General features: G+C 40.9%; 1 protein-coding gene across 4 annotated transcripts in view; it reads right to left on the reverse strand.

Moving 5' to 3' along the window:
• Nucleotides 1-17778, reverse strand: part of DGKA (diacylglycerol kinase alpha) — a 44322-nt gene extending 26544 nt beyond the window's left edge. For 3 of the 4 annotated variants that reach the window (XM_070934769.1, XM_070934768.1, XM_070934766.1), the window contains exons 1-2: nt 1755-1789; nt 968-1017 (exon numbers count right to left, since the gene is read on the reverse strand). Coding sequence is in view for 1 of the 4 variants with exons in the window: in XM_070934765.1 (XP_070790866.1) it covers nt 968-1017; nt 1755-1835; nt 2042-2171; nt 4631-4707; nt 5398-5493; nt 17712-17778 (501 nt within the window). In the remaining 3 variants the exon portion in view is untranslated. Of the gene's footprint in view, nt 1-967; nt 1018-1754; nt 1836-2041; nt 2172-4630; nt 4708-5397; nt 5494-17711 lie in introns of those variants that run through there. The other variant, XM_070934765.1, reaches the window with a different exon arrangement.
• Nucleotides 17779-26370: the final 8592 nt, after the last annotated feature.

Consider the following 26370-nt stretch of genomic DNA (forward strand, 5'->3'; position numbering starts at 1 on the left):
TTGTGTTAGACCAGAGTCTTCAAACTTGGCAGCTTTAAGACTTGTGGACTTCAACTCCCAGAATTCTCCAGGCAAATTCTGGGAGTTGAAGTCCACAAGTCATAAAGCTGCCAAGTTTGGGGACCCCTGTGTTAGAGCATGGGTCCCCAGAGTTCCTAACAAGGGATGTCCTTGGTATTGTAGCCAAATATATCAAAAGGAAGAGTACTGTTGATGAAGACTGACCTAGAGGGATAAGTTTAGAACTCAGATGAAAGCAGGTGTCCCCAATTTTTATCAGAGAACAGAAAATGAGTCAGACAAAAGCAATATATCCTAGCCTGTTGAAAATGAGATATTTTGCTTTTCCCAGGAGATGCAGTGATGGGGGCATGCAGCTGTTTAATTAGAAGAGAGCAAATTTCTTCTCCCTCCCAAAGGCTCCATGGGATGTGGTCTCCAGAGTACCTTCAAAGTTTTTACCAAAATATCATTTATAATATGAAAGGAGGGGAAACCTCATTCCAAAAACATCTAAGAGTTTCTTCTAGCTGCATTTAATTAACTTGATTTAAGGGTGATTACATTTATACTTACATTAAATCAAACCAAATTTAATTTTTGTTGTGGCCTCACTACAGCCCTTGGAGCACACTGCTGAAAAGCCCTGTGTGGTCCTTGAACCAAAAAAAGATGGTACCTTTCGGTACTAAACCAACAGGAACCAACAAAAATCAGATTGATATATACTAGCACAGGAGGCTGTCAGCTATATTACAGTGGGATGCATTACTTTATAAAGATTTGTATGAAAAGATTTGGTGTCAAAATATTTGGGCCTTCTCTGCCACAAAAAGCTGAACACAGTGGTGTGTGTGTATATGTGTTGTGTGGATAAACCATTTTTTCTGTCTGAAGTGGAGAAAACAAGAACAGGGAAACTCGATTCCAAAACTCTATAATCTTCTAATGGCCTCATGCTACTTACTGAATTGTCAAGAAGACCGTTTCCATCTTTGTCATAAAGCTTGAAGGTGACTGTGGGAGGAAAAATGGAAATCAAAAATAGCAGCTTCTAAACGAGGGATCACCAAATACACAAGTCTCTGCCTTCACCCTCTTGCTCCAGGCCTCTTCCCTCAGGAATACTATTTCATCAAGGCTTTTCATTTGACCTTACTTGAGGGAGGCAAAGCATATTACTAAAGCAGGCTTCTTCAGTTTGAGAGCAAGATCAATTTCTTTTGCATAAACCCAGCATAAATCCCCAAATGTTTTAAAATGTCAGTTTTCAGAAAGTATTTCAAAAGACTTCTACAAATTTAAAATATCAGAGGCATTCTTGTGTTGATAAAACTGTATGAGCTTAAGATTGATGCCAGCAGAAGAATTATAATTATCCTACACAAACGGGAGGTGAACATGACTACCCAGAACAAGAACGCTACCCTTCTGCATATCCAGCCAATTAAATCCTCTTTCATAGTAGAGTGAGTAAAAATTAATCAAAATTATATATACCTATGATAATATATTTGGCGGATGACTCTTGGGAGATGAAAATCATATTTATGTGTGAGGGAGGAAGGGAGGGAGGAAGGAAGGAAGGAAGGAAGGAAGGAAAGAGATATTTTAAAGACAGCAAGTTGGTTCTCTGTCCTGAGGAATTACCAAAATCAGATTTTCCCAGTCAAAATGTGCCTCCGTCAAAAATCAAGCTCTGAACTGAGACCTTTGGCTGCTATTCTGCTCTCTTGATCCTTTGCAGTACTCACATTCCAGTTTGTCTTCGGGCCTCCCACCTTCTAGCAGTGAGAAGTAACAAGAGACGTCATTGACGCAAACAAAACCACTGGCTGAAAAGCAGAGAGAAACACTGGGATAAGTAATCCTTCATCCACAAAACTGCTAGATATTCCGGCTGCCTAACCCAACCCTCATCAAAGAGCTCCTCACTAAAAATTGGATGGAGGGGGCAGAAATGATGCAAACCCACCCTCTTCCCCAAACCCTCAGAGAAAGGTCAATATTTTACGTGAGGCAGTTTGCCAAGACGACATACCTGGCTCTTTTGTGGTTTGTCCTGCCGTGGTCTGGAAAGACATGAAGAGGTGACAGCAAAGTTCAACCGAGATCTCCTCTGCTTCCAAGTAAGTTTTCAGGAAGAGCTTGAAGCCTTCAAAGTCTATTAACTGAGAACAGCATTATCAGAGAAATAAGCCAAAGCCAAAGAGGAATCACAGCTACTGACATTCCCTATTGATTGTGCCAAAACGTGGAGCTTTGACTCAGCTAATAATGTGTCACTTCAGTGCTAGATATATTACTGCATGCAGGGAATGGTAAAAATGTTATTTCTCATTTTAATGGGAAACAGGATGGCTGTTCCCCATTGTTTGGTTGCTACTGGAACTAATGAAATTGTGATTAATGGACCCAGAAAAAAATCACTGCATATACTTCAAACAAGAAGAACATGTGGAGTGATGGGGGTAAGAATGGGGAGGGCAGGTTTAGGTAAGCCCTAGTGGAGCTGTTGAATGTCAGAATATAGGAAGGGAGGCTGGAGTCAGTTTTAGGATATATGTCACCTTATGTGTCCCTATGCGAACAGAAGGATGGCGTTTAAAGATAGCAAAATAAATCAGTAAAATTGCCAAAAGGGATTTGGGGGGGGGTGTCACAAATCCGTATCTGACATTTTGGTTAAAAAGCTACTTCACTGCAGATGAAATTGCAAGAATCACACACAGAGGCTGGAAGGAGGACCTGAGTGGCTGCCACATGACTGACTTTTGTACTTCTGAACGTGTTCAGTTTACACAAAGGAACGGGAGAAATGTCAGATCTGAGAATAATGTAATGTAGTTGGAGGATTCACCAACATCTCAGAAGGCAAGAATAAACCCTCAAATAATTGGCAGAACAGAAAGCCAAACACCAAGGCCACATTCTGGGTGACGGGGAGAGGAAAAACAGCACACCAAGATAAATAGTAGAAAAAATAAATTTAATTAATGAACAAAAAGAAGAGCCAGAAGCGCAACCAAGCTGCAGTATTAAATACTTGGGTGTAATTCCAAAACAACCGGAGCACCACTTGAACATTATTGGCATTGACAAATTCAACATCAGTCAATTGCAAAAGGCACCTTTACTTAAACCAGCTTACGTCCTGCAATGATACCTCTAATGCCATCAAACATTCACATCTGCTTCACCCAGACCCTTGGGAAGACTCAGTAGGTGGATAAAAATGCCAAATCTAGTCTCAACATCGGGCTGACTGTGCGATGAGCCATAAAATAACAGTAATACTTTAGACTGTACTTGAAGTTATGCTTTCGGTTCTGGGCAAGAAACATTTTGAAAGGATGTAGGACAGGAGCTAGACAATGCAGTGCTTTCCAAATGTTTTGGCCTATAACAACTTCTTGCTATTGGTCATGCAGGCTAGAGCTGAATATTTGAAAGTCACCATGTTGCCTACCACTGATACAGACACAACGAAAATGGCTCAGAGGATGGCAACAAAGACACTTGGGAGTGCAGAAAATAAGGAAGAAAGATGAAAGGAGATGATTATTTATAGCTGATGAAGAGAAGACCAAGAAGAGGATATGAAAGCCCCTCAGGTAAGAGTTATCATACAACAGTGGGTAAACGGTTGTTCTCTGCTTCTGCAGGGAGTAGAACCAGATCTAGATTACAAAATGTCATAATCTTTAGAGGTTTAGATTTACATGTTACAAATGAATCAATTACTTGGGATGGTGGGGGTGGCTCTTGTCTGCTGGAAATCCTCAATCAGAATCTGACTGATATCTTTGGGCTCCAGCACTGGATTTCTTGCTCGGAATTAGGGATTGGACTACAAAGCACTCGCTGTCATTCTATGACTCTGTCTGCACAGCACAGCTGATCCAGTTAGTATGTCGCTTCCATATGCCATCAGCAGACCATCTGGAATTGCTGGGTCAGGCAGCAACCATGTTATAGCATCCCCCACTCCCAACTGCTTACAAGGGAGGTTGGAATACGAGCATTTCTCTTCCCACTTCCTGCAATTTTTTATTTTCCTCCAAGAGGGAGATAGTCATGGGTTGGGTAATTTGAAGATTGTGCTATCCTGGATAGGCTCTATACAGCCAATTCTACCTTGTTTGTTCTGCTTCTTGTTCTCAGCAGCGCTGGCTGGGGGATTCTGGAAGTTGAAGCCCACCCATTTTCAAGCTTCCAAGGTTGAGAAACACTGCTCTAGGACATCATCTTGACCACCAACACTGATCATTAACCTTTACAAAGTGTGGTTATGACATGGCAGAGTGAATTGATAGAGGACTGCTTGAGTTGCAAATAAGATCAGGTCTCTTTGAAGCTAAATCTAACACACTCTGGGTCACACAGCTGAGTTTTAGAGTTCACACAACACTTTTACTGCCCTCCAGGACATCCCATGATGCAGCTAAGCATCATGGAAAGCCAGAATTTAGGTGTGAAAGACAGAAGACACCCAAAACGGTACATAAGTTTGGAAAAATGTTGTACTGATTTGCAGAGTCGCCTTGCCGGTAAACACTTAAGGCAACTATACAACCTAACAAGGCAAAAGATGGAGATATTTGCAGGAAAGGAAGAGGAAGATACTCACATCCTCTTGCCGATGCTGAGACAATGTACCCTCTCCATAAAATTCCTTCAGCACATCCTGCACTTTCTTGCTGCTATCTGTGGAGAAAGGAACAATGAAGACTGACAAGGAAAAAAAAAGTGTAGGAATTCTGATACAATTCATGCTATAACCAGGAAATGTGTCAGGCATGACATTTGTATTGGCCAACAATTAGAACTCTTTGAATTCTGTCCTAAGTTTCAAAGTGATTTGAACTCGGAAGGTTGCAATGAGGCATCCAATCCAGCTGATGCAAATTAAAACCATTCTTAACCTGGGGTGTTAAAACATGAGGTATCTAACTTGTAGAATGAATGGGTGGCCCAAGAATTTAAATTTAAGATAAGCCAAAGTTAAAGAGTATCTTGTTTAGCAGATTCCTCAAAAACAAAGACTATCCCTTCCTTGATATTTGTCTCTGGACGCTCAACTGATTTGTACATACCACATGAGATATCAAGCTAATGCTACTGAGTTTGAGGGGGAGGGAGTGGAGGGAGGGAACAGATGGACATGGGGTAGCACAAAAGAATTATCCTATGAGCCTTCCTGGGACCGGCAGAGAAATGGCTGCTTTTCTTTTCTCAATGCTCAAGTAAACCAGATTTAAGTTCTAAGGAGTTGGTATGACCTCTGATTTTAGAGAGGAAGTTCTAGCTTTAACAGGTCCTGCCTGTCCATGCCTCTATTCCTATCAGGGGCTAAGAGAAGACTATTGGTACAAGGGGAGAAAGAAAAGGACTCACAGTCAATATACTTCTGCAGCTGAGTGAACTCCTCTGGGCTGAGGGTGGCCCACTCCTTGCCGTCAGACATGATGCTGTTCTTGCTCCAATTTATGTCTGCAAACAGAATAGTCAGGAGATGTCGTTAGACAGCAGGGGACGAAGATGAAACGGGCAGAGAAGATGCTCTCTGGGCACACAATCTCTCTCTGTCTCTCTCTCTCCCCCTCAGTAGTCTCCTCACATTCTCCGGACTGATCTGCTGAGCCAGCACATTCTTCCCTGGCACAATTGGCTTCCGGAGCAGCAACCGGGAATTTGGCCATGGCACAGGCAGCCCCTGGAGAGGCAAGATTCCAGCTGCACAAGCTGAGAAAGAGAGATGTACCGCCGGCGGATTTAACTCCTGGAGAAACGCAGAGATGCCAAAGGCTTTGCTCCTGATGCAGGTGGAATCCCAAATGAAGCCAAGCCAAGCAAAAAGAAGCCAGCGGCGTTGGGGCATCGCCCAAAGGAGGAAACATGTTGCACAGCAGCTTTTTAATCTGGACAAGCTCACACATTCAGCCTGTTAAAGGGACAGTCCCCAATTACCTGCATAGGTGGGCGAGCAGCTGGCAGAGCAATTGCTACACCTTTTGCCCCAGGGCAAGCCCATTTTTCAGAGACCCCTGTAGGGCTGGGAAAGATAGAGGGATCCAGAGGACAGGCAATAGGTAGTCAACGAGATCATCCAAATCGAAGGTGGAAGGAAAAGCAGTTTGGGATGTGATTGGGATCAATTTAGCAATTTATACCAGTCTGCTGCAGAGAGTGCCAAGTTTGATCCCATTAAAATTTAATGGAGGTTTTGAGTGTTATTGGCGGAAATGCCACACATTTTACAGAGATACAATCCTGGCAGTGAGTGCAGGGAAGATTTGCAGGAAGCTGTTGGAGGGGGCATGTTTTGGCAGCTCACTTAAAGGAGAAAACTGCTATCAACTGAGTACAACTGAGAACATGTCATAATCCGGCATCCTCAACCTGATGCCCATAGACACCAGCGAGCCTGCAACATTCTCACTTCTCCATCCCAAGTACAGGTAGTCCTTGATTTGCAACCATTCATTGGGTGACCGTTCAAAGTTACAACGGCACTGGAAAAAACGACTTAGGACCAGTTTTCACACTTTTGACGGTTGCAGAATCCCTGTGGTCATGTGATTAAAATTCAGAAGCTAGGTATCTGGCATGTATTTATGACGGTTGCAGTGTCCCTGGGTCATATGATCCCCTTTTGCAGCCTTCTGACAAGCAAAGTCAATGGGGAAGTCAGATTCACTTAACAAACATAACATACCAATTACAATGATTCACTAAGCAATTGTTGCAAGAAAGATTGTAAAATGGGGCAAAACTCACTTAACAACCGATGAAAAACTGGGGCTCAAATGGGATTGTAAATTGAGAACTATTTGTAAAATGCTCATCCTGGTCTTTTAAAAATCCTTTTAGTTTTAAATTTTTATTGATCAGTTAATTTGTGAGGACAGTATGCCACAAAGTAGAACCACAGCTTCCAGTGCCATCTTTATTAACAAGAATGTTTCTGGATCCTGCCTCTTTAAAATACATTAAAACTGTTGTTAGCCACTGAATTTCTTATCTGTGAGTTCCACAGATCTCATCTCAAAGGTTAGGGTTAACGTATGTGCCTCTATTTTTTCACTCTTTCTTTCCACATCGTACAACCACAATTGGGACTGAAACTTACATTGCTTAGCAAGTCAGTCATTAAATGAGTAATGCATAATTTCACAACTTTTTATGCCATGGTTATTAAGTGACTCACATGTACATTAAGCAAATCATGCTTCTGCCATTGACTTTGCTTGTGAGAAGTTGGCTGGGAAGATTGCAAATGGAGAACATATGGCCTGGTTGCCAAACACCCAAATTTTGATCACATGACCACAGGGATGCTGTAAAGGTTGTAAGTGTGAGGACTGGTTGTAAGTCACTTTTTTCAGTGCTGTCATAATTTCAAGCAGTCACTAAACAGTAGTTGTAAGTCAAGGACTACCTGTATATATATTTTTATACACATATGTACATGATCTACGGTAAGATGAGAAAAGAAGGAATGAAGAAACCAGAAACAAAAAGCATTCTTCCCATCCCATTACATAAAAACATGAAGACATCAGCCTGGGTGAAGAAATCAGGCTGAAATATCATAGGCAATCATGAATTTCATTTCATAATGACAACCTCTATATCTAGCCAGGGTTGGGCAATTATGGCAACTTTATGACGTGTGAATGGCTGGCTCAGGAATTCTGGGAGTTGAAGTCCACAGGTCGTAAAGTTGCCATAGTTTGCCCATCCCAATCTAGGTAGATGCAGTAGGATCTTCCCAACAATGTCAGCAATCCATAAGTTTTTCAATGGTAAAGATGAAGGTGGCTTATCAAGTATCTTTAGATGCCATAAACAAACTCTTGAAGAACTTGGCTCACCAGCTAACTGGGAGCCAGTGTATGTTTCAGGACATACATAATATGTATAGCTCAAGTGCTCAGCTCAGCAACTTGGCCACTGCCATTTTTCTCCAGCTCCAGCCTCCAACCAAGCACAAGGGAAGTCCCACACAGAGTGTCCTACAGTAATTGTAGTCTAAAGCAATAAATGTAAGAACATTGCTAGACCATCCCAGAAAGATCACTGTTGATATATAACCTAAAGTTGGCAATAGGAACTCCTGGCTACAGAGTTCCCTTAGGATTCCAGTGACAGCAGTGGGACAGGAAACAATAATAGGGTCCTTTAGACCTTCAGATTCAAAGGGGAAAGATGTCTTGGAGCTCCCATAGGTATCATCAGCACAGGGCCCATACTACTCTCTGAGGTTGCCCTTAAAAGTAGAAGCAAAGTATGGACACAGACCCTGAGTCCATATCTTATGAAGACAGTCCTCAGAGAAACTGTGCCAATGGTATCAAAAGCTATAACATCAAGCAAAATCAGGAGTCATACACCCTTTGCCTTTTTCACATGCATCAGGCTGATAATTTTCCAAGCCAGGTTGTAAAAAGATCAAGACAGCAGTTTAAACTCAGGAATACTGGCAATTGGGTGGAAGCCACTTACACAAACAGTATGTACAATAAGGCAATATTTGATCAAATCTTTTGCCTTTAGAGAGAGCGTCTTCTAGACTGGACAGATTTTTAATGCTGGAGGTACCACTTCCTCACAAAATAATGCATTCACCACTTTCTGGATCCACTTAGCTAACCTCCTTCACCTAGTCTGAGTAAATCAAGATCAGCAGGAGTTAAAAAGCATGTGGTAAACCAGAGAATTAAAACTATCGCGTCCACCATCTGAGGCTTCATAAACTAAAAGCGATTCCACACAATTAGACCAAATGGCATGCTGCACACTGTGACCTGCATTAAAAGCATCCTTTATTGGCACAAAAATGGTTCACAAATCTGTCACATCAATTCTTTGAGAGCTGCAACATTGGGCTTTCTAGAACGGATGACAATAAATCTTTCGCCGCCCTAAAGGATCCTACTGAATAGATGCAGGTAGTCCTCGACTTACAACCGGTTGCTAAGCAACCATTCAAAGTTACAACCTGCCTGAAAAAGGGACTTACAACCCAGATCTGAAGTTCTCACGGTCGGCCTCCAGTCATGTGACCGCACTTGGCAACGTGGCCACATTTATGTGACCATGTTTTACGGCAGTTTTGATGAAACCTGGCACTTTCATCAAAACTGAGGCCACAGTGGGTTCACACAAATGCAGCGTTCGCTTAATGACTGCAATAAAAAAAACTTTGTAAAATGAGGTTGGTCATGTGACCTGGCCATTTTATGACAATCATTTAAGGCACGCTCCATTAGAGTTATGTTGAGTACTACCTGTAGTTGAGGATGCAATAAGACACTTCAAAGTAAGCCTTCTCTGCAGTCTTTAGTACTGAAGGTATATCCAATTGGCCTCAATGTGCATTTATTCATTCAATATTTTACCACTTGTGCTCAAAATGACTCCTGGCCTGCTTTATTCCCCTGGGGCTCTCTCCAGGGTACCTGGAGAGCCAGTTTGATTTAGTGGTTAAGGAACCAGGAGACCATGAGTTCTAGTCCTGCCTTAAGCATGAAAAAACAGCTGGATGACTTTGGGTCAGTCCCTCTCTCTCTCAGCCCAAACCACCTCACACGGTGGTTGTTGTGGAGAAAATAGGAGACGGAAGGAGTATTAGGTACGTTCACGGCCTTGATTTATTTATAAACAATAATAAAAATGGGATTAAAATGAAATAAATTAAAAATAAGAACAAGAAGAGGTCCAGGATCCTCGGCTCCAAAGGGAAGGATTCTTTCAGTTGCTTACAGGTAGCCCTCCACTTACAAAGTTCACTTAGGGACTGTTCAAAGTTACAATGGCAGTGAAAAAAGTGACTTACGACCATTTTTCACACTTACGACCGTTGCGGCATCCCCATGGCCATGTGATCAATATTAAGATGCTTGGCAGCTGGCTCGTATTTATGACGGTTGCAGTGTCCCCGGGGATGATGTGATCAGCTTCTGACAAGTAAAGTCAATAGGGAAGCCGGACTTAACTTAACAACTGTGTTATTAACTTAACATCTGCAGTGAATCATTTATCAACTATGGCAAGCAAAGTCATAAAATGGGGCAAAACTCACTTAAGAACTGTCTTGCTTAGCAACAGAGATTTTGGGCTCAGTTGTGGTCATGAGTCGAAGGCTACCCATATTCTGTTTCCCTATTCCACAGGTCAATAAAGATCATTTACCTCAGCTTCTGGACAATTCCCCACAGCGCCTAAGAGTCCATTACTTTCCCTATCTCCTGGGGATCTTACCATCCTCATGAACCACACCCATACAGGGCCTGCTTTTCATACCTCACCATTTCCCCATAGTGCCATCAATGTCAAAGCTTTTCCTTCTTCTTCTTTTCTTTTTGCTTTCCAGTCATTGTAACTTTTTCCAGCTGTCTCTCCTAAGAGCCAAATTAGTCCTTTTAAAGTTATTTCCTGTTCTGCCATGCCCTTTATAAAAATTAAAGAAACTGTTTGGGCCATTTCACTTAGATAGTTAGAAAAACGAGGAAATAAATGAAGCATGCTATATTCCAAGACCATCAACAATTATGTCATTTTAACTACGTAAATTAAAAAACTTCATTCAAATTTGTGGTAGTAATAATAAACAGTAATAAATGCACCATCTATGAGCCCAGATGGCACTTTAACCATGATGAGATAGCATCAAGCAGTTCACCGCAGCTAATTGCTGGCCAAGTACACTACGTGTGTACATAAGCAAGGAGGCAAGGGGCTCTGTGAACATTCAGTCTCCTCAATGGGGAAGTACAGGTAGTTCTCGACTTATAAATGCAATTAAGCCCTAAATTTCTATTACTAAGCAAGACAATTGTTGAATTTTGCCCATTTTACGGCCACAGTTGTTAACTGAGTGTCTGGTTGTAAGTCAAGGACAACCTGTAAAACAGTGGTGAAATTCAAATTTTTTTACTACCGGTTCTGAGGGAGTGGCTTGGTGGGCGTGGCAGGGGAAATCCATTCCCACCCCACTCCTGAGGGAAGGATATTGCAAAATCTCCATTCCCACCCCTCTCCTGGGGGAAAGATATTGCAAAATCTCCATTCCCACCCCACTCCTGGGGGAAGGATATTGCACCACTCCTGGGGGAAGGATATTGCAAAATCTCCATTCCCACCCCACTCTGGGGCCAGCCAAAGGTGGCATTTGCCGCTTCTCTGAACTACTCAAAATTTCCGCTACCAGTTTTCCAGAACCTGTCAGAACCTGCTGGATTTCAACCCTGTTGTAAATGTTCTTACAGAAATGGATGTTTCAATGCAAGGAGGAAATAAACCTGGTTTCCTGAAGTATTTTGCCCCTCACAACTTGCTATGTTGTCTTGTAACGTGTGTGGTGTGTGTGTGTGTGTGTGTGTGTGTGTGTGTGTGTGTCTAATAGCACAGGGGTCTCCAACCTTGGCAACTTTAAGACTTGTGGGCTTCAGCTTCAACTTAACTCCTTTAAGTCCACAAGTCTTAAAGTTGCCAAGGTTGGAGATCCCTGTAATAGCAGATGTCTAGTGGTGAAGACATTAGGCTACAAACTTCAAGATGGTCAGTTCTACAAGTAGATCTCAACTTACAATCATTTGTTTAGTGACCATTCAAAGTTACAACAACACTGAAAAAAAGTGACTTATGACCAGTTTTCACACTTACAGCATCCCCATGGTCAGATGATAAAAATTCAACCACTTGGCAGTTGGCATGTATTTATGACAGTTGCACTGGCCAGGGGTCATGGGATCACCATTTGTAACCTTCCCAGCTGGTTTCCAACAAGCAAAGTCAATGGGGGAAGCCAGATTTCCTTAAAGCCACATGATTCACATAACAATTCAGTGATTCATTTAGCAACAGTGGCAAAAAAACTGTGGCAAAAAAGGTTGTAAAATGGGGTGCAAGTTATTTACCAACTCTCTTGCTTAGCAACAGAAATTTGTGGTTGTACATTGAGGACTACCTATAGTTCCATTTAAGGCATGAAAACCAGCTGGGTAAATTTGGGGCAGTCATTCTCTCTTAGCCCAGCCCAACCCATCTCACAGATTTGTTAGGGTGGAGAAAATAGGAGGAAGGAAGGAATATTAGATATGTTTGTGACCTTGAATGCTATAAAAATGAATAAAAAGATAGGGGGAAAAATCTGTGCACAAGACTTGATTGTAAGATACACTGCAAATATATACCCTGTTTCCTCCAAAATAAGACATCTCCTGATAATAAGCCCAATCGGGCTTTTGCTGATAATAAGCCCAATCGGGCTTTTGAGCGCATAGCAATAAGGCCAAGCGCTTATTTCAGGGTTCAAAAAAATATAAGACAGGGTCTTATTTTCGGGAAAACATGGTACTGACTGGTAGAAACCAAGCCTTTTCCCCCTTGCATCCATCTAGACACTAAGGACTTTGACTTATATACCTTATATACAGAGCAAGCCTTGTAACACTGAGATACAATATTTCCAAAATATATAAAAAAGTATTTCTGGAATCCAAGGTAAGAAAGAATAGTGGAATCTAAAAATGAGAGTCAAAAATTATGGCTACCACAATATGCCATGCCTTATTTTCCATATGTCACGATCCAAGTGCCTTCCCTCAAATGTGGAGTCAGCACCTTGTTAGGTCAGATTTTTCCATTTCACTCCCAGGTTTGATCCAGCTGCTATTTATCATCCTTCAGTCAGGAACCTCCCAGAAGGATCTTTAATTTGTTGCTCTGACATATCCTGGTCTTATTTTGCTGAGATAAAAAGGAACAACAAGTTCTCCATGTTCTCCAGTGGGTGTGCAGAAGAGGACCCTGTGCTCAAATCCATTAGTGCTAATAGGACTAATTGCAACTAGCAGCATTTAAGGGAATGGAAAAGGAAGGGGCCTCTCCAGTCCTAATAGCATTTTATGGCCCACACGGATTTTCCCCGTCCCTCCTTTTAACCCTAGCACTGCAGGTGTTAGTTTTTTTCCTCATTTTTCTTCCACATCCCCCTTTGCTTTTCGTCTTTTCAGTCACATACCATGTTCTTGCTGCTCAGGCCCTAGAATGAGTGCAGACAAAGATGATAAGGGGACTGGAAACTAAATCGTATGATGAATGGCTAAGGGAACTAGGCATCCTTAGCCTCACGAAGGGAAGGCTTAAGGGGAGTGTGATAGAAGTCTTCCAATACTTGAAAGGCTGTCACAAGGAAGAGAGCCTCAGTCTATTCCCCATAGCATCTAGGGCAGGACAGGAAGCAATGGGTGGAAGCTCATCAGAGGGAGATCCAACATGGAAATAAGGAGAAATTTTCTGGCAGTGCAAACAATTAATCAATGGAACTGCTTGCCTCTTGGAGTTACGGGTCCTCCGTTGCTGGATGTTTTCAAGAAAAGATTGGCCAACCATTTTTCCGGGATGGTATAAGGATTCCTAGCTTGGGCAGAGGGTTGGGCTAGAAGACCTCCAAGGTCCTTTTCAGCCCTGAGTCTATGATCAATACAAGGAGGCCAAAGAAAAGAAAAACCAAATAAGCAACCCTGTCCCACACTGGGCCTGCTAACTTTAGCACCAACTTTGATCCTTCACTGTCTCTGTAATCCTAACCCTTTGCCAAAAAGGTAAAATACTTAAGGCAGATGTTGACATTCAGTTTCCTTCATAGGAAAGAACACAGAAGAGCTATAATATTGTTATGAAAGTCTGACTTCCAAACACAGTCAGGATAGGTAGCACAAAAAGCCCAACAAATACAGGCTCCAAAAGGCAACAACAGCCTTTTCCAGCCTTTATGCTATGAAGAAGCTACATTTTTTTTTATTTTTTAAAAAACTCTATGCATATCATGCAGAATGCATCAAGAAATGACTACCTAGAAATTGTCTAGAAGAATAAAATGGCTAGTTCCCCTCAAACAAGCAAACAAATAAAAAGATGCTTCCAGACAAAACTTTGATTGGGCAACCGTTCTGCCTCAACCCAGAATCTTTATCAAGGGTACAAGACCACAATTCTTTCATTCATATCCCTCTTATAAATGAATTCTTTATTAAAACAGCCTACAAGCCCCCAAAAATTGATGTTCAGTTTGGTTAATTAATGCTTGCTATTGCTATTAAGTGCCAAGTATCAAATTTTGCCACCCGAGTTGCCCTTAAACTCAACAACTTTAAGAGACGTGGATGTCAACTCCCAGAATTCCCTAGCCAGCAAGAGCTGAAGGCCACACCTCTTAAAATTGCTGAGGCTGAAAGACACTGTGACTGTAGCAGCAAACTGCCTGATCTCCAAGAGAAAGAACGAACAGAAATCCATCTGGGTAATCTGGAAAGTTTGCTATGGCAGAATGGTAGAGGGCACAACAATTGTTCCGCTGTTTAGATCCATATAAAATAGACAGTATCATCAGGCATGGCCAACTACTTTGACCACTCCACAATCCCAAGGACAGGGCTCATTTTACAAAATTGGCCTTCTTGCAGAGCAGATGGAAGGATATTAAGGGTGACTTGGGAAATGAAATCATGACGGTTAAGGAAACTCTAAGCTATTTTTCCAGCTACAGACTCAAAATTGAGAGCCTACTATTTATAGGGTAAACCTCTGGTGGTTTTCCATCACTTTCTTCCCTCACACATACACAAAACCCCTAATCATTTTAAATCGATATTTTCCGGAAAAAAGAAATTGTTTCTGAACATGTTCTTTAACATATGGATCCGAATTTTGTGCATCATAAATATTGCATTAAAAAAAAGCTTTGATTTGCAAAACAGAATTCTGAACGTTTGAGGGGCAGAAGAGAGATTAGGATGTACAATATGCCAAAGACTAACCCAAGACCAGACGTCTGTGGCAAATTATACCAACCCAGGCCAATTTTATCACCCACAGCCTTGGTCACGCTTCTGGAGGCTGGTTTGAATTTCAGGAGGGGGGGAAAGGCAGAGCAGGACATTTACAAGTGATTCGTTCCCCACCACCCACCCAGCCGCTCTACGCCAGTTCTAAGTATTCCCGTGTGTCTCATCACGTCCTGCCACTTCTTTCTGCTCTTTGACAAAAAAGGAAATAAAGCAGAACATAAAAATATTTTTTTCGAGAAACATCAAATCAGTCAACATATGGCCTGTCAATTAAGGAAAACGTATCTATGATTTTGCTTGTTGTTTGGACCTAAAAGAGTTTAGGTGTTGACCTTAAAGAATTAAGACTCTGGAGCTTGAATTTTTCAAAAGTTGCAAAAGGGGCTGACCACCAGGACTGAAAGGAAATAAATCTCAAGGCACAGAGGCCTGTCTTAGGAGTTTTAATTTTTAGCATTGCAGGAACAGCTCCTCTTTCGCAGGCCGCAAGTCCTGTTTTCTTCCCAACTATAACCTTCTTGTCAGGACCAGAACGTAAATAAATCCATAAATTACACCCAATAGTTCATGGGCTCCAACAAAGGAAATGTTTCCCTGGCAACCAGAATAACATTGCCCAAGGTTATTGAAGCCACTAAATAACAGCGGTCTTGTTGCTGGAAACAAGTACATGGCTCTCACTGCTAAAACAATACAGTACAGCTCCATGCGGGGCCACCAATGCATTCTGGGAGCAGAAACTAAGTGGCTTCAGCCATAATTTCATGCTTTTTAAAGGCAGAGAGATCCATTGAGATAATTGAGTTAGAAACATTCCTCTTAAGTCAGAGAACTCCCTTTGGTCTCTGTAAGTGCTAAACTATGAAGCATTTGCCAATGCTGAATCCCTCAAAGACTTAATTCCCATGAGATTCGGGGGCGGGGGGAGCAGTCTTCCACGTAGCTAGCAAGGCTAAAAAGATAGGCTATTTCATAAACTCATCTATATGTGCATAACCTTTAGACAAACAAAAGGAACAAACACTGGAGAATGTTGGTGCTACAAGACAGTACATAGGATAAAGCATCTAATTTGTGAACTAGGCAGACGCCAAGAAGGGGGGACTGTATGAATAGAAATCCCAAGGATTTAATACCATAAACAGAAAATCAAAGCATTGTGATCAGTCCCTGTTTCCCAGCTGGTAGTACATCAACAAAGTCAGTAACCATGCAGAGTTCCCCAGCTCATAAATGCTCTGAAACTGAAAACATTCAGAATGTAAGAAAAGTCCTGGTGAATTACTCTCTTCTCAAAAGGGCCAGCCAGATATTTGCAGGAAAGATGTAGGAAACAAACCCCGTTCAGCAATTGTGCTATTTTAATTTTTGTATGTATGGTGGAAATTTAGTTTTACAGGTAGTCCTCAATTTACAATTTATGAGCATAATGGAGCCTGCCTGATTGTAAGTAACGATAGTGATAAAATCATCATGTCAGTGGACTCATTTTTATGACCTTTTTTTTTTGGAGCGGTCATTAAGCAAATGCCATAGTCATCGAGTAACCGCTACAGGCGTTAAACAAATCCATGGTTCACTATGAAGTATTTTTGCTGAAAACTGGGAGTAAACAATGATTTTTGGCAAAAAATTACAGTCATGGAGCCTCAGGATGCTGCAAAAGGTATAAATGTGGGCTGGTTGCCAAGTACCCAAAATATCATGGGGGGTGATCATGGGGGGGGGTGTTTGTAAGTACCTTTTGAGGAGGGGGGTCTGTCACAAGTGCTCACTAAGTGACCATTTGTAAGTCAAGGACTATTTTAAGTTTGTTCACCGTCCAGAGTTACTTGCTTACTTAAATCAACCAATAAAATTGATATTGAAAGGACAATTGGTATTATTACTGGATGCAACTTTGACATCTGACTTGATCCTTCAATAATCTGTGTGATTCCTTTTAAAGCTATCCAATTTCACACCTATCATTATATCCCATCAAGGAAAATAACGTATCTGAACCGTGCACTATGACAGGAATAGGAATCTGTCAGTCAGTGGTCTTAATCTGACCCAAGACACCTTGAATAGCACCTGCCACAGCCATTTGCATTCTGTGGTTCACCATCTTTTACTTTTCCAAAGGGAAAGATGTCAGGCCCCAGAAGCAGAGCTTCACTTGTAGGTGGCCCAATTGACCCACCAACAATGGTGTCCTCTTTTACTGGCCGAAGCTGACAAAATCAATCCCTGTATGTGTATGTGCTTTTACAAGCATAACTCATTCCATTCAATGAAAAGGATGACTCTGAAGGAGGGGTTTCCCCTGCCCTCAAGGTCTTACTTGTTATACCCTCCAATGCACCACTACTTTGGTCAGACAATCTAAGGAGATACTTCCTTTTATTTATCTTGAATTTCCCATTTAACTTCATCATATGATTCAGAATTCTAGAACAGCAGTCCCCAATCTTTGTGGGTTGGCTGGGGGGCGGGGGAGGGGAGAGGGGAGAGGGGAACTGGGCTGTGTGAGCGGTGGGCTGGTGTGCATGTGTACGAGCACACAGCCCTTGTGTGAATGGCGGGCTGATGCACATGCACGCTGGTTGATTTGTGTACCTGGCAGGCTAGTGCACACATGCACAGCTTGGCTTGCGCGAGCAGTAGGCCAGTGCACACGAGTGCAAGTGCCCACCAGCCTGCCGCTCACACAAATTGAGTTGTGCACATTCTGGCCAGCCAGTCATATGGCCCAATTCTGAATAGGCCACGGCCGATAGTGGGCTGCAACCTGGGGGTTGGGAACCCCTGTTCTAGCACACTTGTTCACTGCTTTTCTAAGATAAAAAGCACTAGATAAGCTTTTCTTACGGAATGGATACTCCAGATCCTGAATCATGCTGGTTGCCTTTTGAGGGATTATTTTATCCAGTTCCATAATGTTGCTTTTCAGGTTTTGTGACTCAAATGCAGCTTTCCAAATATGATGGGACTATGAAGCTGTATAAAAAAAATATTACAATGTTTACTATGTGATTTTCTTTTCTGGGTGATTCCAAACATAGAATCGGTGCAGTGTTTTTCACATCATGGGCTGATGTTTTCATCAAAGTAACAGTCATAACTCCCAGGTGCTTTTCCCGGAGTCAATCAACACAAGCACTTTTATCTTGACACTATATACAGTAGTCATATAGTCAGTAATATACAGTAGTCATTCACAAGGCTTTTATACTTTTCCCAACCCAACTCATCCAGCAATGTTTTACCACAACCCCTTTTGTAACAATTCCTTGAGCAATTGTCTCTTCTATGCTACCAAGAAAAATGTATGTCAGTCTTGTAATATTATAGCATTGACTAATGGAGAGGGATTCAACATTTAGCTTCATAATTGTTTGATAGGAGCACAATCGAATCAGATGTGTCTTCTTTGGATGATACAGAACAGCTGGATGCTGCTAAGAGGGAGGAAAATAAAAAAGAAGGGGGAAAATTCCTCCACCTACTATATTATGATTGCAGGCAACAAAAGATTACTTTCAGCAGGAAGGTTTAATAGAAAGGTATATACTGCACCACCTTCAACCTTTATGTCTTGTTAACACTGTTAGCCTTTGTTCTTCAGATCCTTCCCTGAAAATATCAGTTCAAGTATTCACTTATTTATTTAAAACATTCGTATAATACAGATAGTTCTTGACTTACCATCACAATTGGGCTCAGAATTTCCATTGCTAAGGAAAACAGTTGTCAGTCATGCCCAATTTTATGTTACAATTGTTAAGTGAATCACTGCAATTAATAAGTGAATCATGTGGTTATTAAAACAATCCAGCTTCCCCCATTGACTTTGCTTGCCAGAAGCCAGCTGGGAAGGTCTCAAACAACAGTTCCATCAGTAGTGGGTTTCAAATCCCGTCGCTACCGTTTTGCTCAGGGACATGTGTGCGGTCATGCATGCGCGTGACACTTCTGCACATGCGCAGAGATGTGTGGGCGGAGCCTCCTGCTGCCGCTACCGGTTCGCTTGATCTGGGGCAAACCGGTAGCAACCAATCACTGAATTGCATGACCCTGTGATGCTGTAAATACATGCTGGTTGCCAAATGCTCGAATTTTGATCATGTGACCATGGGGATGCTGCAATGGATGTTAAATGCAAGGACTTGATTGCAAGTCACTTTTTTCAGTGCTATTGTAACATTGCAAGTTGAGGAGTATCTTGTACCACATGCATTTGAAGTAGTAGAAAACCCCAGCTGTTTGTGTTTCAGCTCAGAAGCTAAGCAGAGTCTAGGCCTGGCTAGTATTAGATGTGAGCCTTATGAGGAATATTAGAGCAATATGCTAGCCTGGAAAAGGAGCTCTAAAGAACCACTTCTGTTCAATTGCCAAGAAAACCGCACTCCTGTGACCATACAGACACCCAAAGTCAAGCTCAACTTGAGTGAATCTTTATCCTTACCTGCAAAACTTTTCAGAACAGAACAAATTTTATTAAAGTCCGTGACTACTGCAAAAGAAAAAAAAGTCAAAATATCCTTGCACATATAAAACGGGTAATTCTAAGATAGCATAATGAATTATAAACTATAAAGCCTATAAAAGCTTTATAAACTATAAAATTTAATTAACCTAGTTTATTAAACCTACCAAATCTGTTACCTATATAACTTATCTGCTTTATTTGCTACATTGTAAAACATTGCAGGATGCATAGGATAGTAAGTAAAAAGAAATGGAAGTAAATTTTTTAATGGCATACAATATTAAAGTGGGATAAAATAGGGAATTTTGCTTTGCTAAATCTTATGCAGAGGTGGGTTTCAGCAGGTTCTGACCAGTTCTGGAGAACCAGTAGTGGAAATTTTGAGTAGTTTGGAGAATCAGTAGTAAAAATTCTGACTGGCCCCGCCCCCATCTATTCTCTGCCTCCCAAGTCTCAGCTGATTGGGAGGAAATGGGGATTTTGCAATAACCTTCCCCTGGATTGGGGAGTGAATGTCGATTTTACAGTATCCTTCCCCTGCCACATCCACCAAGCCACGCCCACCAAGTCACACCCACAGAACTGGTAGTAAAAAATTTTGAAACCTACCACTGGTCTTATGTGCTATCTTTTCCATAAGGCAGTTATGCTTTTGTATGGCTTTAGAGCAGAATTTTGCAACTTTTTAAACCATTAGGGTTCCATCCTTCAGCAACAGGTAAAATTGTGCGGACCGCCCTTTCAAGTTTTTAATAAATGAAAGTTATCCTTAGTTATCTAGTGTTGGGAGAAATATCCATTTGGTTCAGTTCCAAGCCGGGAGAAAGGCACTGGAGAAAAAATGGAGGCTGCCAAAGTTTTTATTTCTTTCTCATGCTAAATTGTTTATGAAAGTATTATTGCATCAGCCACAAATGAAAAAGCTTGGAATTTTTCTTTCTGCTAATTTAGGGGCATGAATATCCAGAGTTTTTACTAGTTATTTATTAATTTATCAAATTCGTTTGCTGCCCATTTCGCTTTGAAGTGATAGCTTAAACAACATTAAATTTATGTAGAGTATCTATTAAAAAAATATGTGGAGCCAATATACAATCTTGCTTCACACATACACCTCAAAACAATTTTAATTTAGCTAGAAAGGTCTCCTGGTGACTGCACATCCTTTGTAAACCCATTTTCTCATATAACATATAAGAAATGGGAGGTGCCTTACTCTCAAGGAGTTACTTAAAATTATCCCTAACCTATTTCTTCAAATCAGGTCAAATGCTCCTCAAAAATCAACAAGCTCATCATGTAATTTAGAACATAGCTGTGCATATTTCAGTAATTGTTAAGATCAGGAGTGATTGTTGATGTAACCCCCTGGAATCCTGCTTGTTCATGATCAATACTGTTCTCAATAGCCCAGGTATTCAATTTTATCCATAGATACCAGTGGTGGGTTTCTCCCAGTTCGGTCCGGTTCGGCCGAGCCGGTAGCGGTGACGATATGACATCACCGAACCGGTTCTCCCCTCCGCCCTCCCAGCCCCCCACGTTATTCTTACCTTTTATTTGGTCCCACCCCCAATCTATTGCTGCCTCCTGAGTCCCAGCTGATGGCTAGAGAGAAAAAAACTGTTTAAACTCTTGCCGCGGGGCTTCAAAGGGCCGTCCTACAGCTGATCAATGTTAAAAGCAAACAAATGAGTCAGGTCGTAAGTGCGAGGACTGGTCGTAAATGCAAGGACCTTCCAGAAATGACTCTGACCATGCCCACCTAGTCACATGACCTCTAAGCCACACCCACAAAATAAGCCACGCCCACAGAACCGGTAGTAAAAAAATTTAGAACCCACCCCTGATAGATATCATACAGATAACTTACTAATTATACTTAAAAGGCTAATGGAGAGCTATAGTTGGTCGGATTATTTGCATCACCTTTGTAAGCAGAGTATTTCAGGGTCAAAGTGTTCTAATCTGTAAGCAATTTGTTCCAAAGTCAGATAGACTGTTCCAACCGTAGAAGCTTATTGGAAACGGTCCAACCTTGAAACAGGCCATTCTAACCTCTACTTGGCAGTCACAGCATCCCATTTTAAGGTCAGACCACTTCTAGAGAATTTGGAATAGCCATTTTGATGTCAGGCGGCGTCTGGTGAGATCAGAGCAAACAGGACTGGAACATTTTGACATTAAAACATCTGCACACCTCTATTTGCCAAATATCCTCTCAGATTTTTTTTTTAACCTTCCCTCTAATCTTTTCAAAACTTTTTATATGTCCTTATCATCCAAGAAACCAATTGTCTCACTAGATAATGTTCTGCTTCTGGTGTATTTTTCTTATTCTTGATTGCAGTATTGGTCAATTTATTTACCAATTTATTTATTGGTAAATTTATCTATCTACAGTAATTTAGCTCCACTAATATTTATCATGTATTTATGATAATATTTATGATAATATTTATCATTCCACTATATATGTGGAATCCAATCTATATGTGTGTGTGTGTGCACTATATAAATCCATTATCCGAGAGTGAGGTGGGCATTACCGAGAGTGGGGGGAGGGAAAGGGAGCGAGCGAGGGAGGGAGGATAGATAAATAAAATATCAAATATTTTAGGTTAAGGTGCTGGCCTAGAAACCAGAAAACTGTGAGTTCTAGTCCTTTCCTGGCCACGAAAGTCAACTGAATGACTTTGAGGCATTCATTCCTTCTCAGCCCAACTCACCTTACAGGATGGTTGTTATGGGCCAAATAGGAGAAGGAAGGAATATTATGTGTGTTTGCCACCTTGACCTATTTATAAAAATTGTAAAGGCTGGATATAAATAAACAAATATAAAATATATGCTCCTCTAAAAAGCTTGTAATTTATTTGCATTCTGTAGTGCAAGTGTGAGTTGAGATGGGATGAAACATGGAAGGATAGTATGTTGCAGCTGCTTTTCAGGGGGCACGTGAAGCAGTTTCTCCCAGATGGAAGGTTTGGAAAAATAAATCAAAAGAAGCATGCAAATAAATTTTCTTTATTGGTATAGTTTTCCCATTGTAGATGGACATTTACTCAGTCCCTAAAGTGCCTGATTGTTCCTTATCTTGAGAAGAAGTTGGCTTTAGTGTTGAAATGTAATTGCTTTGCCTTTTTGCAAAATATTAAGCAACTGAAAATTTTTGTACATTCGGAAATATGGATTTGCCCTTTTGGTGTAATTTAATGTTTAGAAATAGTTTGTGAAAGAGCACCAAATAAAGGATTCATTCCTTTTCTCCTTACGTTTCTTTCACTTCAGCAAGCTCAAATTACGGATCTAATTTTTTTTTAGTCTTCCACAGTCAACAAAGCTTCTCCTTTTACTGTTTGGGGGATTTGAAAAGAAATCAGCTTTCCTGTATGCCACCAAACAATTTGTCAAGATGAAGTTATAATATTATTTGGAACAATGACAAATTGCATGTACATTTTTACTTATTTTACAGTGGAAGTAATAACCTCTGTAAATCAGAAGATAAAATTATTCTCAGCAGACGGTCAGGTCATTTATTTTCATCTGTATTACAATTATTTAATTAAGCTACCATTCTCCATTTTAAAAAAAACCTCTTGACTGGCCAAATCCCAGAACTGGATTGGTAACATTTAAAACAAAATAGAAGCAGGTAAATTTTGCAACCTGATGGATGCACTTTTAAATTTCTGAGTGCCCGAGGGGTATATGTCTTGTATGCATAGATATCACAGGATGGGGAGGGAATTTAACAGATGAAAGTAACTTATTTTCTCTCACAGACACACACACCTTCCTAATACATTGCTTCCTAACTAGGGAGGATTTTGGCAAATGGGAAAGAATGAATGAATAAGCTCAGTGGAATTCAGTTGCTCAGTGAAGGATATTTTAATAAGGATCCATACTCCGAACAACAGGATTAAATGGCATTTAGATCCCTAGTTTTCAGCATTCAAGTCTTACCCTTGATAGAGAATTCAATTACAGAAAAATAAGTGGAAAATAATATATCTTTTCCAGGAAAAAAATCCTGTCACTTACTTTTTAAAATAATCAGGAACATGCTTCTCATCTACAGAAAGTCCTCGACAATTGGAACCAGAACTTTCCTTGCTAAGCAGGGCAGTTAAGTGAGTTGTACTCAATTTTATGACCCTTTTTGCCATAGTTGTAAGTGAGTCACTGCAGTGAATCATGCAGTCTTATGTGAATCTGGCTTCCCCAATTGACTTTGCTTGTCCGAAACTGACTGGATAGGTTGCAAATAGTGATCACCTGACCACAGGATGCTGCCACTGTTATAAATACATGCTGGTTGCCAAGCACCCAACTTTTGATCACATGACCATGGGGAGGCTGCCAAGATCGGAAGTGTGAGTACCAATTGTAAGTCACTTTTTTCGGTGCTATTGTAACTTTGAACAGATCTAGGCCAACTCGCCCTGGCCAACTCAACATGGGACAATTTGCTGTGGGACAATTAAATGCGGGATAATTCAATGCAGGATAACTGTAATGTTATCCGCCACTGTTTCTTCGACATTATTTTAATTCTTGTCACTCACATTTCATTTTGTCCTTCCTTTAGCATCCTTTCTTTAATATTCGATAATATTGAAGAAATGGTGGAATAGAATCATCAAAGAAAGGATGCTAATGGAGGGACAAAATGAGATGTGAATGACAAAAATTAAAATAATGTCGAAGAAACAGTGACGGATAACAGTACAGTTATTTTGCATTGAGTTATCCCTTATTGGAATTGTCCTGTGGTGAACTAGCTACGTTGAGTTCTCCTATGTTGTGCTGGTCAGGGCAAGTCGGCTGCAGCAACTCAATGGGCGAGCCGGCCGCAACAAGTTGTCCCTTTCTGACTTTGAACAGTTGCTACATGAATGACTAGGACTACCTGTAATACCAGCGTTGTATCATCTATTCCATCTTTCAGTTTGTGCAATTAATTTAATAGTCTTCCTATTAATGGATTTATCTTAAAAGAAGTACAGATTCTTTTGTACCTTAACCCCTACAATTTATAATGTGCATAATGGTCAGTAATTCAAAATTATTCAAATCAAGCCACTTGGATTCTTTGCAACTTGGTTCTGTAAATACAAATTCCCAGCTACTTACGGTAAATCACACAGGTTCTCAGTTCCTCTATTCTAAGGGAGCCGACTAAGGACCTAGACAAGGTTGTGATTAGAGGGGGAGGAAGGGGCAGGGAAGAGGGGCCTGATGATAAAAAAAAGTACAGACTAGCAAAGTAAATTCCATTTTCATTCATACGGGGGTAGTGTACATTTATTAAACAAATAAATGCATGATTTCATAATGTTATGAATGCCATGTACATCTGAGCCAACAGGGATAATCCCCTTCAATCTTCAAATATCTGATGACCTGACTTTGCTTGCTATTTTTCCATCGGCAGAAAGGAAAGCAGAAAAGATTGGTTGTTTTTGGGAGCTGGGGAACATAAGGCTCACCTTTTCATGCAGATCTTCTCTATATGAATGGCAGAGGCATTTCCCCCCAATGTATTGTTGTGCTATTTATCTTACATTATCTGATTTATTCATTTTATGATTGCTTTCAAACTGCCTCAATATATTTAATCGGAAACATTGCACATAGATGTTTTTAATAAATAATACAAGGGCAGAAGCAATGATGATGACGTATTTTATGTGGAGTCCTTGGTGCTCTCTGAGCTTGTTTGTTTTCCTGCAGATGTTTCATTACCCAAATAGATAACATCTTCATTGATGCTATTACAGGGGTGAAATGCTCCCGGTTTAGACCGGATCACCCAATCCGGTAGCAATGGAGGCAGGTGGTTCGGAGAACCAGTAGCAAAAATCCCTGCCCCCCCCCATTGCCCAGCTGACAATCATTAGAGGCTTTTTTTTAATTTTTAAAAGCATTTTTTCTACAACCTCTTTGGCTGAAAAAATGCTTTTAAAGGTAAAAAAAAAAAAGCCTCTGATGATTGCGTGGCTCAGCTGGGATCATCAGAGGCTTTTTTTTAAAAAAAGGAAAGCCTCTGCCGATCAGGCAAGTCAGCTGGGATCGTCAGAGGCTTTAAAAGCATTTTTTTTACAACCTCTTCAACCCAAAAAATGGTTTTAAAAGTTAAAAAAAAAAAAGTTGGCCATGCCCACTCAGTCATATTACCCCCACCACCACCACCAAGCCATGCCCACAGAACCGGTAGTAACAAATTTTACATTTCACCACTGTGCTATTACCTAGTTGGGTAATGAAATGTCTGCAAGGAAACAACCAAGCAGAGAGCGCAAAGTTCTCCACAGTTGAACCCTGAGCTATAATTATTCTTTTCTATAGCAGAAGGCCTGAAGGGCAGTAAAAAGATTTATGCAAACAACAAGAAGATAGTTATCAGTTTGCCAACAGATACTTCTTGAGACAACAGAAGAAGAAAAAAATATACCATACTTGTAATAAGGTCTTGCTACAAATCAGTCTTTTGTAATTGGCATGATAGGTTTTTTTTATGTTTTGCACTGTCCCCAGGAATACCTAAATTGCTTACAACAAAGGCAGACTTATATGCAATAGTTGGATACTGTACACTTCTTTATATCTTGCATCTCCGGGCCCATTTCACAGGAACAGCTAATGCTCTGTCATTCAGAATAGGTTTAAGGCAAATGCCAGTGCTGTTGAACCTGTGCCCAGGGCATCTCTGAAGTCACTTTGCCTTCCTTTTCTTCAGAGCAGAAAGTGGCGTGGCACAATACTTCATGAGTCTCATATCTGAGATCACAGAAGAAACCTTTATTTTGACCAAGTTCTGTAAGACTTTGGGGAATTACTGTTCACTTACTTCATCTAGTATGCGCCCTAAATCTGTTCTTGTTTTACCATGCCAGAATAAATGAGTAGCATGGTCTCCCCCTTGCCCTAGAGCTCAATTGTGGGATGCCACAGGAATGCGGTTCTACATAGTAAATTCCGTGGTCCATCTCATAATCTATTGAGGCATGTGCCAAAGGAGCAGCATAA

This window comes from Pituophis catenifer, unplaced genomic scaffold (genome assembly GCF_029215685.1).
Source record: "Pituophis catenifer annectens isolate HBS135680 unplaced genomic scaffold, rPitCat1.0.hap2 SCAF_2, whole genome shotgun sequence".
NCBI classification, from domain to species: Eukaryota; Metazoa; Chordata; class Lepidosauria; order Squamata; family Colubridae; genus Pituophis; species Pituophis catenifer.